The sequence below is a fragment of the Vidua chalybeata genome, chromosome 2, assembly GCF_026979565.1.
Source record: "Vidua chalybeata isolate OUT-0048 chromosome 2, bVidCha1 merged haplotype, whole genome shotgun sequence".
Classification (NCBI taxonomy): Eukaryota; Metazoa; Chordata; class Aves; order Passeriformes; family Viduidae; genus Vidua; species Vidua chalybeata.
The window spans coordinates 97,726,275-97,741,532 of record NC_071531.1 but is presented as its reverse complement, the minus strand read 5'-3'; the positions used below and the strand labels follow the sequence as shown (position 1 = coordinate 97,741,532).

At 40.5% G+C, this 15,258-nt stretch overlaps 1 protein-coding gene across 1 annotated transcript in view; it reads left to right on the top strand.

Annotated features, from left to right (window-relative positions):
• FAM124A (family with sequence similarity 124 member A) overlaps window positions 1-15,258 on the top strand; it is a 36,727-nt gene that overhangs the window by 2,930 nt on the left and 18,539 nt on the right. Inside the window, exon 2 of the mRNA XM_053935590.1 lies at window positions 7,771-7,802. Within this exon, the coding sequence (XP_053791565.1) occupies window positions 7,771-7,802 (32 nt within the window). The remainder of the gene's footprint in view (window positions 1-7,770; window positions 7,803-15,258) is intronic.

Sequence of the window (15,258 nt, the reverse complement as noted above, 5' to 3'; positions counted from 1 at the left end):
TAGGAAGAATAAAATAGTCCTTATTTGGTCTTTTATTAGAAAGAAAACAGAGAGGAAAAACAAGTAGAAGAAAGATTGAAGGGAGGATAAATATATGCATTTATAGAACTGTAGTTGAACAGCAAAGAAAACCAAAAAAGTGAGAAAAATAACAGTTACTTAAAATGAATTGTAGAAATATTAATTTTAACATTTTCTTCATTTTACAAGCCATGCAAATGCTGTTATTTCACTGTTCTTGAACAGCAGAGCAAAGATGACAAACTAAGACAATTTGGAAGTTGGTAGGCATACTTGGTTGGCTACCACTGGTATCCAGGACAAACCACCAGCTTAATTCACTGCATTCAGGACCGATATCCCAAGTGAATGTGGAAAACCAGGTAGTTTCTCAGTTCTAAACATCAATTTCTAAGCATTTCAACATCCGTGATAGTTCCCAGCAGAAGATAACTTGTTTGCTTAGACAGCTGAAAGAGCCCATGTCTTAAAAGGTTTACACTTTAATCGTTAGATACTGATTGTCTCAAAGTTTGCCTAAACATGTAATTTTTTTCCTCACTTTAAAGTTATTTAAAGTTTTGAGAAGTTATAACTTTTATTTGAATTTGCAACTTACCCACTTGTATTTCAAATAAATTATCAATCTTTTTAGAGAAAGTGGGGAAATATTGCTGAAGTACCAGTGGAGAAGTTTTTTTGTACAAGTTTAAAATGTAAACATTGATGATGCAAACTGAATTAAACAGTAGTTAATTGTTGGGTATTTGATGAATTTTAGGGAGGTTATTTATAGTATTTTTTAGTAGTAGGCAACTGCAACAAAACAGTTCAACAAGAGATAGAGAAATTCATTGCAAAACAGAGAAACAAGAGATGTTTGAAGTTTATGACACTGTACCATGCAGCAGCTATTTGTAACATATACTTAGCAAAATCCAATGCTGTTTGGTTACAATTAATTTTCATGGTGCTTGTTGCCTCCTTTACATTTTCTCCTGTCTTTCATTCCTCAAATTAATTATGCAGAGGTTATGTTCATTTTTGGAGTGTGCTATACTTGTTTGTTTGTTTTCCTTATGGCTCTCCCTAGCTGCATGTGTGATCCTGCCCAAATCACAAATTATTTGAACCTCTGTTAACTTATCTCTTAAGCAGATCAAAAAAGCCTTTCTTTAATTGTTGCAGTTCAGTAAAAGGTGTGAGGTTCTAAACGAGAAAATACACTTGTTAATAGAAGGTAAGGCAGCCTATATATATATATATATATATATATATGAAGTTGTACCCCACTTAGAGGTAAAATATCAAGAACATTGTAATCCACGTGTGTCCTCAGCCAGAATGGATCACTTAAATTATCAAATGAATAGTAGAATGTTTTATTGGGGTGAGAGGTTGCTTTCATGTCTCATGTTTCTGGCTTTAAGGAATTCTACACTTATGACCTTGTATGGCAATCCTTCAAACTGACACATCAGTCTCTTGTCAAATATTTCATCCATCTATGAGAAACTCAGGAACACAAACCACTGATGCTGAAAGCTGTTTTAAGGCCTATTTTTATCTTGGGTTTTGGGGGTTGTTTTGCTGTGGGGTTTTTTTGCTGACACTTTCACTTCATGTATAGACCCATCAGTCCAGATATGTCATGATACTCAAGTTGTCTCTCTCATTTGACATTCGAATAATGTGAAGTTGGGCTGTTTGTCACAAACTGGGGTTGAGGCACATTTCCAACCAGATTTACTCAGTGAAGTGAAGCTGTTTGGTTGAACATCGGGGCAGGCAGACCTGAGAGTGCCAGGCACTGGAGCAAGGCATGGACAGCAAGGTTGAAACAGACTTTAGATCTCACTCTGGAGGCCATGAGCTCTGTGCTGATACCCATAATTTTTTAGGTCTCAGCAAGCAGTGAGGCTCACCTCAGCTAAATGTAGCTGTGTGAAGGTTTGATGTTTGGTGTAAATAAGGCTTCTTCTGTTGTTAATTAAGAGAACCAAGACCTCAGGAGGATAATTCAGCCCACCCCCCCTGGCCTGGGATGTGTGGGTAGATGCCACCTGATGTGTCCCTCTGGGAGTGCTCCGTGAGGGAGTGGTGAGCAGGGTGCACAGCTTGGTGTGCTCACTAAAGCACAGGGTGGTCCTGCCTCATCAGGTGCTTTCTGGAAGATGACAAACAACTTTTCAAACCTTATACAACAATGGTGTCTCTCACATTGCTGTTTCAAACATTGCTGTTGGTAATAAGTTTTGGAGCGTAGTGGTTAGAGCTGCCCAATGGGAATCCGTCATCTTTGTCACTTTCCTAGAAATCCAGAGCAAGGAGTTTAGAGACAAGTTGCTGTGAGTAATTCCATTTCAGTCATCTTGACTGCACAAGTAGAAGTACCATGAGGGTAACAGATTTGTGCTGGACTGGTATTAGTGAACAAGATTGTAATCTTACCTGCAGGAATTTGGCGATAAGAAACCCAAGACAGAACTATAAAGCCAAATTTTCTAATTCATGCCTGGGACTTTAGCTGCTATAAAATACTCCCATGTGCCCTGTGGAGCATTTTCTGAGAGAGGGAAGGAAAAGAAGCTGTTAAATATAGTATTTAGTATGAAATAGTGAAATGTGCCATAAGTCTAGGTAGAGAAAGTGTGGGAAATATGAATCCAGCAGGTTCCATTCCATCGGTCCTAGGCAAGCAAAGGATGCAGAGAGCAGAAGAGATTGTAAACTTTCCACTATTTAATTTTGAGGAGTGGGATTAAGGAGCCCTTGCAATGAAGACCATGGGCATATTGAGGTATAGTATTATGTTAGAATTATTTGAGATAAGTTTGTTTTACACAGCAGGCTTCCTTTGGGGATGTTGCACAGCTCAGAGACCTTGGTCCCAGCCACGGCAGTGCATTAAACAGCATGTAGGGGTGTCCCTGAGCACAGGACAGAGTTGTCCATATTGTTGAATCCTTAAAATGGTTTGATGGCATCTGTTTGAATGGGGCCATCTAGCTGTTTCCCATATCTTTCCTGGGTATGTTTTACCATGGGCCAGGAATCTGTTTTGTCATGTTGCCATGGTTCAGGGATCATTCCCAGCAGACCACTTGCCAGGATGTTTCGGAAGGCAAGAGGTTTTACTGGTACAGGTGCAGACTGTTTCACGGCACTTGGCCTGGGTCCCAGGCAGTTCCCTGGGGGCTGTTTGTTTATGGCTGCAGCTGTCAGGGCTGTAGCTGTGCTAACCTGGTGCTGTGCCACAGCTGATCAGTGTGCCCAAGGAACCCAAGCACTGTGTGATGCTGGAGGAGCTGCATTGCTTGTGTGAGCCAGAGCTGTGAAATAGCCATGTTCTTACCAAAGAAACAGGCTTACCGTGTTTTTAGGTACCACATTCAGCAACTGCAAGTTGCACTAGTAGCTTTTGCTGGTATTCAGTGGAATGCTTCCCTCTCTTGGATATTTTGAGGTTCTGTATTACTAATCAGCAGTGAGAGGTGTACACAGATCTCAGAGGATTGTTCAGTATCTTTTGTGCTCCTGACGCTCTTACCATGTCTAATAATGTACAAGTCTGATCCTTCAATGGTGGTAATTGGAACTGAGGTCCCACCTTTAATCAGAAGCTTCTGCATTCCTATTTTAATGTCTCTTGACATGTTCACATTGAGCACACATTCTTCGCAGACTGATGTGTCTTTTGACTGAGCTATCAGCCTACCTTTTCAGTACCTCACACTGTTTCAATACCCTGTTTGATCATTTTTCTTCTCATTATGTGCCTATAAAGGGAGCAGTCCTGTATTTGTTCACTTTCTGTTGTGGATGTTTTTTCCTTTTATCTGTAATCTAACATCTGTCAGAGGAAATATCTTGCTGCAAGACCACTTAATAAACCTGGAACCTCTGAGCCCCAGTGTGGTCCCAGGTGTCACCATTAAAGCACATGAGTGCTTTACTCTTGAGTTATCCTATTGGGAAAACCCTCTTCCAAGGGAAATAACAGAAGCCAGTTCTCAGGAGGTTTAAAACAGGAATGAAAAGAACAGAAATGAACAGTTACTTGATGTCCACAGAGCCTTTATGCCCCAGGAGATGTTTATTTCAGTACTTGATTTTTCTAGTGCATGATTTTGTCAAAGGGAATGTTGTGTGTGCTGGTCTAAAAAGCTTAAAATACTTAGACTAACTTCAGAATTTAGTGTCCTAAATAGATGACGGTAAAGAAAAAAATTTAATTTATAAGCCACTTACCAATGCATGCCATGAATCTCAATGGTTTCTTCTGATATTTTAAGAACAATAATTATTTTGCTAGCACTGCTTTTTTTTATTTGTTTTGTTTTGTTTTGTTTTGTTTTGTTCTTAAGGACTAGATTCAAAGCAAAGAAAGAAGCTGGAGGGAGAACAAAAAGGGTTCTCCCTGAGAGTACACAGGGAGACTCATATTCATCCCATTTGATTTTAGACACACGGTCTAGGGTTCTATATTAGAAATGTGGTTTTTCTACATTAGAAATGTGGTTTCTGTAGGCTTCTTGTCTAGGCAACAGTTAGGGAGAGATACTTCAGACTTCTCTTTTCATTGACAATAGAGGGAGCTTAAGAAGGGTACAGCCCTCATTTCGGTATCTGAGGTTGACATAAGCCTCTGAGCCTAATTACCCTTTTTTAATTTGTGGATGTCAGTTATGCAACAAACATGAATTAAGTATTAGCTTGAACCATATTAGAACAACAAAAAAGCTCCTGCAATACAATTATAAAGCCTATTAAAATGTGTATGTGCAATTAGTCTCCAAGCACACTGTTGTCTCCTCCTTTCTCACCCCCCATCTTTTGATTTTTCCTCTTGTTTCATTTTTCAATCCAGCATGTGCATAGACTGCTACTCCCTCAGTTCAGGACTCATTAGTTCTCCATGTCCTATAATGTGATGCAGCACATTGGGGTAATAAAATAACAGTGTGAAGTAATAGAATACTGTTCCAACTTGCAGTAAGCAAAATGCATAATGTTGTCTCGCTTCCATCCGAAATACAAGCAGTGCAGATTCATTTTGAATTAGCTGCCAACTGCTGAACACAGATACATTGAAGGACAGCCCCAGGCTGTGTTCAAACAGAAGTGCAGACTAAATGAATTCTTGATTGGGATGCTTGGAGGCAGCTGGATATATATTGCTTGCCTCTAGGCTTATGAAGGGTGACACTACACAGTTTTCACACCCTTTCAAATATACATGGTGCCAAGTGACACTGATGTGACTTGCTGCTGAAAATACTATGTGGTTTTATGGGCTGCATAGCACCTTAGCCAGCCCCTGGCATTACTTCCCCTTGGTCCCTGGCCAGAGCCAGACCAGTGGTGTGTACATTGCCCAGAAGTAGGAACAAGAAGGTCTCCTTCTCTGCTTATGTTGATGTTCAGGCTTTAGAAAGATAAATTAGAATTTATCAGTCCGTAAAATTGTCCTGGTAAATTATAGGGCTTGATATGCTTCAGTGGTCTCAGATCCAGGGGGAGGTTAGCAAAGCTTGGGGAAAGGGATGTGCTGCTGATAGTGGGCACAAAGAACACAGAATTCATGGGCCACAAGGACATTTGGCAGAACTCACAAGATAAGGAAGAAACTTAATTTCAGCAACTGAGCTGAAGTCATCTCTAACTGGGTAGAAAACAATTTCACTGTGGGAAATGGTGACCATCAATTCCTAGCCCACTGACCCAAGAGGCAGGCTGATCTTGGCATGGGAAGTGAGAGAATCATGTAGCGCACCAAAGACAGAATACTGATCAGTAACAGAGCTGGATGCCTGGTAGCCAAGGAGCCCTGATTTCTTTGCTTGTTAGAATAGGTGAGTGGCATGGAGCTTTGATGACTGGGGAGCCAGCCTATTGTGGGCCACACCAGCTCCCTGCTTTGCACAAACTGGACAAAAGAAATGGTGAGAAACATCTCATCTTGGTGTGTAAATTGGTGCTGCACATGGGGCAGTGAGCCCACATTCAGGACAACAATGTTGTCCTGCCCCTGCCCTTCCCAGCTACGTAGGAGTCCTGGGGGTGATTGGTTGAGGGGTAGCACTTGATTCATGGAGGAGGTGCTGTGGAGCACCTCTGTATGGGGTGCCTGAGAGTGGCTACTAATGACCTAAACCTGTGGTCTCTGCCAGTGGGACAAAGATGTTTCCTTGCTCCTTGGCCTTATCAAAGTGGCTGGGCGTACAGGATTAGTGAAGAAAAGTGAGGGAGAGCTGCAAGCCCCCGCCAGCAACTCTTTCCCCAGCATCTCCCAGATCTTTGCCAAAAACTATGAAAACCTCATGGCACTTGAGTCCTTTTTCATTAGTTTTGGGAAAAATTCAGGTTGTGTCATCTTTCAGTAGTGCAGGAGGATTGGCAAGAGTTTGGGGTAGTTCCTCATCATCTTCTCACCTAACCAGTAGTTTTGGCATCTGATCTGCAGAGTACTGGGTGCAAAGCTATGAAATATGGGGATAACTGTAATTGCTTTTTTCTTCTGCAGAGATATGTCTACATTAAAATCAAAAGCAGATACTGTAGATATATGGGACTGATGTCCTTTATTCCCTTGGTTGCCTGAGAGCCTAGAGTATGAGCATATCCTGAGAATAGGCTTAGATGGTATCTACTTACACACATCTCTTGGGAGTCAAGGCTCATGTGGTGTCTTTAATTTAAAGCAATGTTGCAAACTTGCTGTAACTATTATATAAGACAAGTATTTAAGCTTGAATCCAAGAGCTGTGTCAGGACTCCCTGAGCACTTTGCCTGTTCAGGGCACTGCAGGGCACATGTGCCATATGTTTATGGTGGCAGGGTGCTCTGGTGCATGGGGTCTGTTTTGGGGACCCAGTAAGTGTGAGGGTAGAGGCTGTGTAGCTGTGAACTCCAAACCCAAACACTCAAAGGTCATAGGTAGGGCCTCAGCAGTGGAATTTTTTTTTTCCTTTTAAATATTAAGTGCTGGCATGTTTGTTTTACCTTATTATTTCTGAATCTTCAAGACATCAATGGGTTATGTTTTAATCAGCTCAGAATGGGGTTTTCAGGAGTTTGGGCTTATATGCAGCCAAAAAAAAATAATTGCACTGCTGCTCAACACACTCAACTTCTCTCACTTTCTCACAGATAATTCAGTATGCCCTGAACTAGAACCAATGGCTGTGTAGTTTTATTGAGATGTCTTCAAGAGGAAAACAATCTACTAAAGCAAAAAGCTTTGTCATCTAAATGTTTATATTTTGGCATTCTTTTTTTTTTTTTTCCTTTCTCTGACAGTTGTGATTGTAGAACTATAAAAACTCTGCTCATCAAATAGAGTTCTCTTAAAAAGAACTCAAAAAAACATATTCTGCACAGCAGCATTTAGAGGACATAAAGTGAGGAAGTAGAGGAACTGCGTCAAAGTCTAGTAGATTTCTACTCCTCACCTGTGTCTGAAGCAGACTATTTCTTCCTTATGGAGATCCTTCCAAGCTTTTCTTTTCACACCTAGAGTTAGGTAGCATGAATAACCGCTAGATAAAAGCATAGTTACTCATTCTACTTACATATTTTCAAAATTCACATGAGATGCCAGTTTTTCTGAAGCAGTGTTCAAAACCTGTTCTAGTTATTCTCTTAGCACAAAAATAATGCTAAATGGGCATTAAACTATTTCAATAAGCACTGTGTGTTAGCTTTGGTAATGTTTTCATTATCTCTTCTAGATTTAATACATTCTAATTAAAATCTTTGTCTTGCAGGTCTGAGTACAGTCGAATGTCCTCTACCAGCAGTAAGTATAACTTTGAGATTCTTTTTTAAAGTAACTTTGAGATTCTTTTTTAAAGTGGATTATTATATTTTCTTTTATTCTGCTTGCTAATATTTATTAACATCAACCTGGAATTATTGACAGAGTTCACTTGGACACAGTAAAGCCTCCATTCCTTCTCCTCTTGGATCTATGTCTAGAAACAGTATAGAAAATTAAACTGTTAGAATATTTATGACCAAATACAAACCATGTGTAAAGTCCTAAATATTGGCATTCAGCAAGGATGCAAGGCAAAATGAGAACAAAATCTATAGACACAGTGTGAGCCAGTGTGAATGGGCCCTCGGGCCAAAGGAGTTTGCTTGCAGTGATTAATGCCATTGGAGCTGGGAATGCAGGAATAATTGAATGTTTATTGTAAGCTATTGCCAACAAAGCACTTCAGAGAATCTCTAGTGAAGTCAGTTTTTTTTATTTCAGAGATGGTAGATGCTCTAGTAAGTGCCACAGTCTTTCTAGATATTTACAATGCCAGTTGATTTTCAGGTTATCCAACTGATAAAAGACAAATTCCTGTGTCTGGATTATTTTTTCTTTATTTTTCACCAATGCAAAATGATGATTTTTTTTAAGCAACGAGGAACACTTTTTCACTCCATCTACTTCCTTAGTTGTAGAACACACTGCATCCGCAGCACTTTGAAATGCAAGAATGCTTATTCATGCATGACTGCTGGTATCTCTCCTTGTCCAAGTGCAAAGTGATGTCTGTCTTCCTGATTCACACATAGACATGAGCTTTATTTATGCCAAGCAAGCACATCAAAAATTCCAAGATGACAAGTTGTGTTTTATAATCTGGATCTGTAAGCACCATGAAAATCAGAGGGGAAGAAAGCTGTCAGTTTTTTTCTCATTCACACATTCTGGCTGAAGTGTGGAGAGGGTTATTTTCCATCTCCCGTGGTCTTCACTGAAGGGCTTTAATTGATTTCAACAAGAGCTGGATGAGACAGCATTCGTAATGTCTGACTCCTGAGTTGATGTGACTAGCAAGGAACTCGCTGTGTTTCCTCCATCTGCTCAGTGTGTGTGTGTCTAAAAAAGAGATAATTTAGTGCAGCTTTTTCCTCAATTCTGTTGTTTAAATAGATTTCTGGATTCTCATTGTCAGGCATAATTTTTGAAATGATTGGGAGGCAAAATCCAGGCAATCAGCTTCTCTGTGATAGTGAAAGCATATTGGATTTGCCTGATTACACCAGATGTGTGTCACTCCACCCTCTCAGCTCACTTCAGATGATGGTTTGGGGAATATGCTGCCAACTTCCTCCACTTTTTGGGTGTTGACTCAAACTTACTTGCTTAATGGAGGTAGATTAATTTAAAAGACAAGGTGCAAGTAGAGTATTTCTCATTTTAAAACTTGGTTTGAATCCCTTAAAAACTTTGCATGGCTGCTGCACGTTTTACAAATAAAGGTAGCAAATTACATGTGTAAGCCTTGGTTTTTATTAAATGAAGTATTTCTGAGGGGAATGAATCTTTTGTTACGTGGCAGCTACAGTGTGTCATGTTATCTATGGCCTGCTCAGTGTCGTGCTGGCCACTGCTGTGCTGTGTATGTGGCCATTGCAGTTGTGTTTCAACACCAGTAATTTGTCAGTACAAGGAGGTATTATCATTCCAGCAGACACACAAGTTCAGGAGACAGAAAAGTCTCCTTCTTTCTCTTTTCTGCTTCCAAGGCAAATTACAGTGATACAGCTTCACGAGTAGCAGTATTTAGCTTTGCCTTTTGAGGGGTTTGTGTGGTTGGTTTGGTCAGACACTGCAACAGTAACAGAAGCAGTTACATAAAAGAATTTTAGTAAAATAGAAATACTTTCATGTCAGAGGCTGGTAGTGGGTATGTAATGCATTTTAAAGAAAGATTGTTGGAGAAGAGAGAAGGTGATTTGGAACTTTTAATTTCTTTGGGGAAAAGATTCAATCATTCACAGTACAGAAAGCAGTCTAGTCAATTATGCTGTTAGGCCCTAGCGTAGCACAAAGTAAGGTGTTGTAAATTAAGAAGGAAAGAATCTCCATTACCTGCAGCTGCTTCACCTGAAGCCCCTGTTCTAATGGAGTTTATCTAAACCAAAAGGATTACAGGCTAATTTGGTTTTACGGGGGTCCTATTTGGTAGTACCAGTGAGGCTCCAATTTCAGTGTTTAACAAACAAATGAATAATCTTTTCACTTTCTGGATTTAGGCCACTGGACAATGTTTTTCCACAGACATGCCAAGAACAAGTTAAGAAAGACTTAGCAGGTGGATCAACTACAGTTTCTATCACAGTAGCTGAGCAAACTGCAGGACTTTGCACCAATGCAAAGTTGTACAGGAATTCCAGAGCCCCCAAGTCAGAAGTAAAACCTCCTTGGCTGCTAAATGGCAGTGGCAGGATCATTCTGTGTTTATTTCTAGTACTTTTTTTCCCTGAGCACAAGGCAGCAGCTGTTGTGGTCAGTGTAGTGCTTCAGCAGTTCAAAGCCCTGCCTGGTGGAATGGTTGGACCTTGGGTTTTAGGCAGCCTCTCACTTCTTGTCTTCTTTGCCCTTGTGTCCCAGCTTCAGACAACCAAAAATGCCTTTTACTGGCAGCATTCATCTAATGTGGGTTTGTACAGCAGGTAATTTGGGGAAGAGTGACAAGGTTTGCAGAGCGTGTGTATTTCGGCAAGAAAAGGCAGCGGGTGCCTGCTGCACTGGCTCTGGCTGTTGTCAGGGTAACTGTGCCACTTGGCCTTGTCTTACTGAGTTGAATAAAAAGGTCACACAAACCTGTCTGCAGAATGATGCATCTGGAGGTATTACAGCTTTCAAAGGTTCAGCAGTATGATTTCAGTGAAGAGGAATGCCTTTTCTTTTTTTTTTTACCTGAATGCTGGTGTATGTAGTTACTTTTTCCTTTGTTCTTTAGGAGGAAGAGTGCTTTGTCTTGTTGGGATATTTTGCCTACTGGTGTGCTCTTCATTAATCTGGGAAATGTATTAACCTTCATTTTCCTCATATTTTCAGTTACCTTTTCAATTATGGTGTTCAATTACCATTAGAAATCCCTAATACTATATGAGAGAGAATTGTGCTAGGCACTTTACACCCAAAGAAGGGACCTTACCTGAAGTACATAATGCCAAAATATGAAGACCATAAGTGGCATATGGATACAGACAGTTAGAATCAGAAAGAAATAATTAATTAGTGTTGATTGGCAAAATAGACAACAGTCTCCATACATCATAATTTTAATTATCTTCAGATTGCTTTGAGCTATGTGTTTCAGAGATGATTTTCAACTAGGGAGGAGGAGTTTTGGTGGGGGATGCTTATTGCCTCTTCTGCTTAATTTTTGCATTGATGAAAATGGCTCTTCAGAATGACTCAAACCAGAAATGGATGTTTTGAAACATGACTTTTGTCATTTGTAATATTCACAAAGGATAAGAGCAAATGGCCTCAAATTGCAGTTTATATTAGATGTTAGGAAAAATTTCTTCACTGAAAATATGGTCAGGCATTGGAACAGGCTGCCCAGGAAAGTGGCGGGGTCACCATCCCTGGAACTGTGTGGACGTGGCACTTGAGGATGTGGTTTAGTGGTGAACAGGGCAATGCTGGGTTAATGATTGGATTCAATGATCTTAGAGGTATTTTCCAAACTTAATGATTCTATGATTTGAAGTATTTCACACGTAGTCAGACCTGGAACCAATATAAAGAGGTTGTCTTAGAAATAATTGTGGAAGTGAATGATTTTTTTTTTCCTTAACCATTTTTAGCCTGGCAGTCAGGTAACTGCCTGGATACACATTTGTACTGGTCCAGCTAAGCTGGTAAATGAAATATAAAAATGGCCCTATGGGGATAAGATGCAAGTTTCTAGAAGAGTTTAGAGCATTTGAAATTGTAGAACCCAGTAGCATGCAGTAGTTGAGGTTGTGCTTCTCAGTGAGGTAAAGAGCTTGTCACTCACCTGCGTTGCAGGTGGAAAGCTGGTAATTCACCTTCCCCTGCTCACCTGCCTTTCCTTTAGCAGCTAGAAAACAATCGAGTCCTTGTAGGGTGTTCATATTCTTTTGTGGTAAACCTGAGAGCTGGGGTATTAAAATTTTTATTTCCATGTTGCACATACCCATGTCCCTAGCCCATGGAATTTCACCCACTTTCTGGTTCTAGAAATTGAACACAAGAAAGTTTATTTTGGCAGATATAAAATATATGGGTTACTGTCATGTTTCTTTTTAATAAATGCTCTGTTTGATACTCTGTTCCTATGCTGGTATAAATTCAGATCTTTGGCGATTTGTTCAAGGTTTGGTAACATTTTGTCAGTGTCATCTGCATCAGCTCCCCAGGCTTGTGACCCTGTGGGAAGCCCACACTAGAGCAGGCTCCTGCCAGAACCTGCAGAGCCTTGAAGAGAGGAGCCCACGCTGGAGCAGGTTTGCTGGCAGGGCTTGTGACCCCATGGGGGGCCCATGCTGCAGCCCATTCCTGAAAGCCTGCACTCCACAGAAGGAGCCCACACTGAAGCAGTTTGGGAAGAACTGCAGCCTGTGGGAAGGACTCATGTTGGAGAAGTTCATGGAGGACTCTCTCCCATGGGAGGGACTTCTCAGTGAGATAAACCCTGGAGCAGGGGAAGGACTCCTCTCCCTGGGAAGGAAGCAGCAGTAGAAACAATGCGATGACCTGACTGTAACCCCCATTTCCCATCCCTATGTGCCACTGCAGGGAAGGAGGTGGAGAATTGGGAATAAACTTAATCCCAGGAAGGAGGGAGGGCTGGAGGAAGGTGTTTTTAAGATTTGTTTCACTTCTCATTATCCTACTTTGATTCTGATTGGTAATAAATTCAACTAATTTGCCAAAATCAAGTCTGTTTTGCTCATGACAGTACGTGGTGACTGATCTCTCCCTGTCCTTAACTCACGACCCTTTCATTAAATTTTCTCTCTCCTGCCCAGCTGAGGAGGAGAGTGATGCTGTGGTTTTGGTGGGCACCAAGTGTCCAGCCAGGGTCAACCCACCACAAGATGCCTTGTAACAAAAGCACAGGGAGAAATGGCTTCCTGTTGTGTATCATTTCAAAATCTGTCTTCAATGAACTGTTAAAGGTGATGAAAATTAACCAGCAGCAGGAAGAGGAGTGGGTCTGATTTTGGCTTTGAAAAATCTGTCACAAAGCTTGAATTTCATAATATAGTTGCCTGCTTTAAGTTAGGTTAGTTCTAACTGATTCTGACCCACTGGGTATCTGCTGGTCTGGGTATCTTCGTTCTCCAAACAACCTAATTTAATGAGCGTAAGGATATAATTATATTCTTTTATTGCTGTACAAAGATACACTGTAGTATATTGTTTTTTATTTCCATAGAGAACAGAGATGCTTTTACAATGGCTGGCAATAAACTGTATTAAATACAATTATAAAAACAATTTACAACAGGCTTGCCAGCATCATACTGCATTTCCAGAAGGTGTTATTATAAAACTAAGACTAATTAAAGTATGAGGAAAAATGCAAGAGGAAATTGGACCCAAATCATGTAGAGTCTTAGCCTGCAGCATCTGTCAGTGTTGCAAATTCAGGTGTTTTATATAGTAATGAAATCTGAAGTGTCAGCTCCTGTGGAAAATAAAGCTGTGGAAAATATGATACATCTTCTGAATATCTTGCCTGGCTCGTATTATGATGCCAGGGTTAAAATGCAATGCTGACTCCCACTGTGGCAGGGTGAAGAAGGAAAATGTCACTGGTACGTGCAACCTAGCGGTCTTTGGCTGTGCAAAACATTTATGTAACTGCTTGTCATCAGATTCCTGCAATGAAAGACCAAATGCTTGCATACAGGACAGAAAAGTACAGTGCTGATTTACAGAGAGTTGAGCTTGGAAGGCACTTCTAGTGATGAGGCGCAGCCATGTGTAAGGACATGCACAGACGAATGCGTAACTTGAAATCAAACCTAGATTTGATTTTTGCATTCCAAGTGGTGTTGACCACAAACATAGTATTGCCCTTGTTAAGACTGAGGTTCCTGTTCAAGTTTGTCTGTCTTGGAGTAACCTGTGTATCTCTGTTTTTTGTTAAATTCAGTTTCACTCTTCAGAATCATTTAGCGTGTGCCAAGCTGTGTGTCCCATGGCTTAATTACTTTCTACTGGCTTGGTGCTAGCTTGGGATTTCTGTATCAAGGATGTGCAAGTGTACTCTAAACTGGACCAGAGTTATCAAAACATTGTTTGCAGTTGGTTTGTATACTCTTTTCTGACCACATCCAGTCAGTTTTTTTTTTTTCTTGTCATACAGATACAGCAGATGAAAACTGGACTAGTTATTAAAAAAGAATAAAGTGTATGGATGACAATGTAATTTTTTTTCTAGCTTCTTTTTTTAAGGCCATATAGTCATAATCAAAACCATGTAACCAAATACATCCTCATTTTTAATAATCCAAGCATATTTCAGGAGCAAAGGAAATGTTTGGTAGACACTGAGCTATTTAGTGCCATACAGTTGTAGTAAAATCTTACAGGAAATATGTCAGAGAAAGTTAAATTGGATTATTTGGTGATGTGGGTTAGATTTCCCCCTGTGGAAGTGTTACTGCTGCTGTCCCAGAAAACCACAAGGAGCTAGGCAGCCATTTAGTGGGTGTTTTAGCCCTAAGAAATGGGTTGCAGGAAAGATCTTGGCACTCTTAAGTTCAGCTGGTACAGTGATGAGAATGATCTGGAAATTGTTGCTATGTCTGTCTGAATTGTTAAAGCCCAAAGAGGGAAGCTAAAAAAGTAAATCTGTCCCATGGCAACTCCTGACTCAGAGGCACTAGTTGGGGTAGAACAGGAAAAGCCATCTGAGTCACCGGGTCAAATAACAAAACACTTGTGAAGGCTGGAGCTATTAAGGCAGTTTCTACTGAATGTTGCCAATGCCAACAGTTAGTCTCCTCATGGCCATAGTACATTATTGTGGGGTACTTTCATCTGAATTTTTAAAAATAAATAAATACTATTTGTCTATGCACGCTCAGTGGAAACCGGGGCATTTGGTAATAGTGCATGCCACGTTCTAGAGCAGTAGATGTCCTCTGTCCGCCTTGTTTTTTTTGTTGGTACAACATTTGTTGATTCATAGTTTTGGGGAGAAAAAATTGTATCTATAATTTATGATACATTCATGAAATGTTTACCAGGTGACTTCTGGTTGCCATCATAGGGGACCAGGATGGAGCACAGACAACGAAGCATGCTTTCTATTCCTGCTTCCCTTTTCCATCAGCTGCTAGGGGGGAGATCTTTTGAGCCACACATTGCTGTCAGCTGCCAAGTCTGAAATGGGTCGTTTGCTGTAATGTTGATATTGTTCATTGTCTACAGAGACACAAACATGGCAATGCTCGGCCATGCCTCAGGGTTTGAT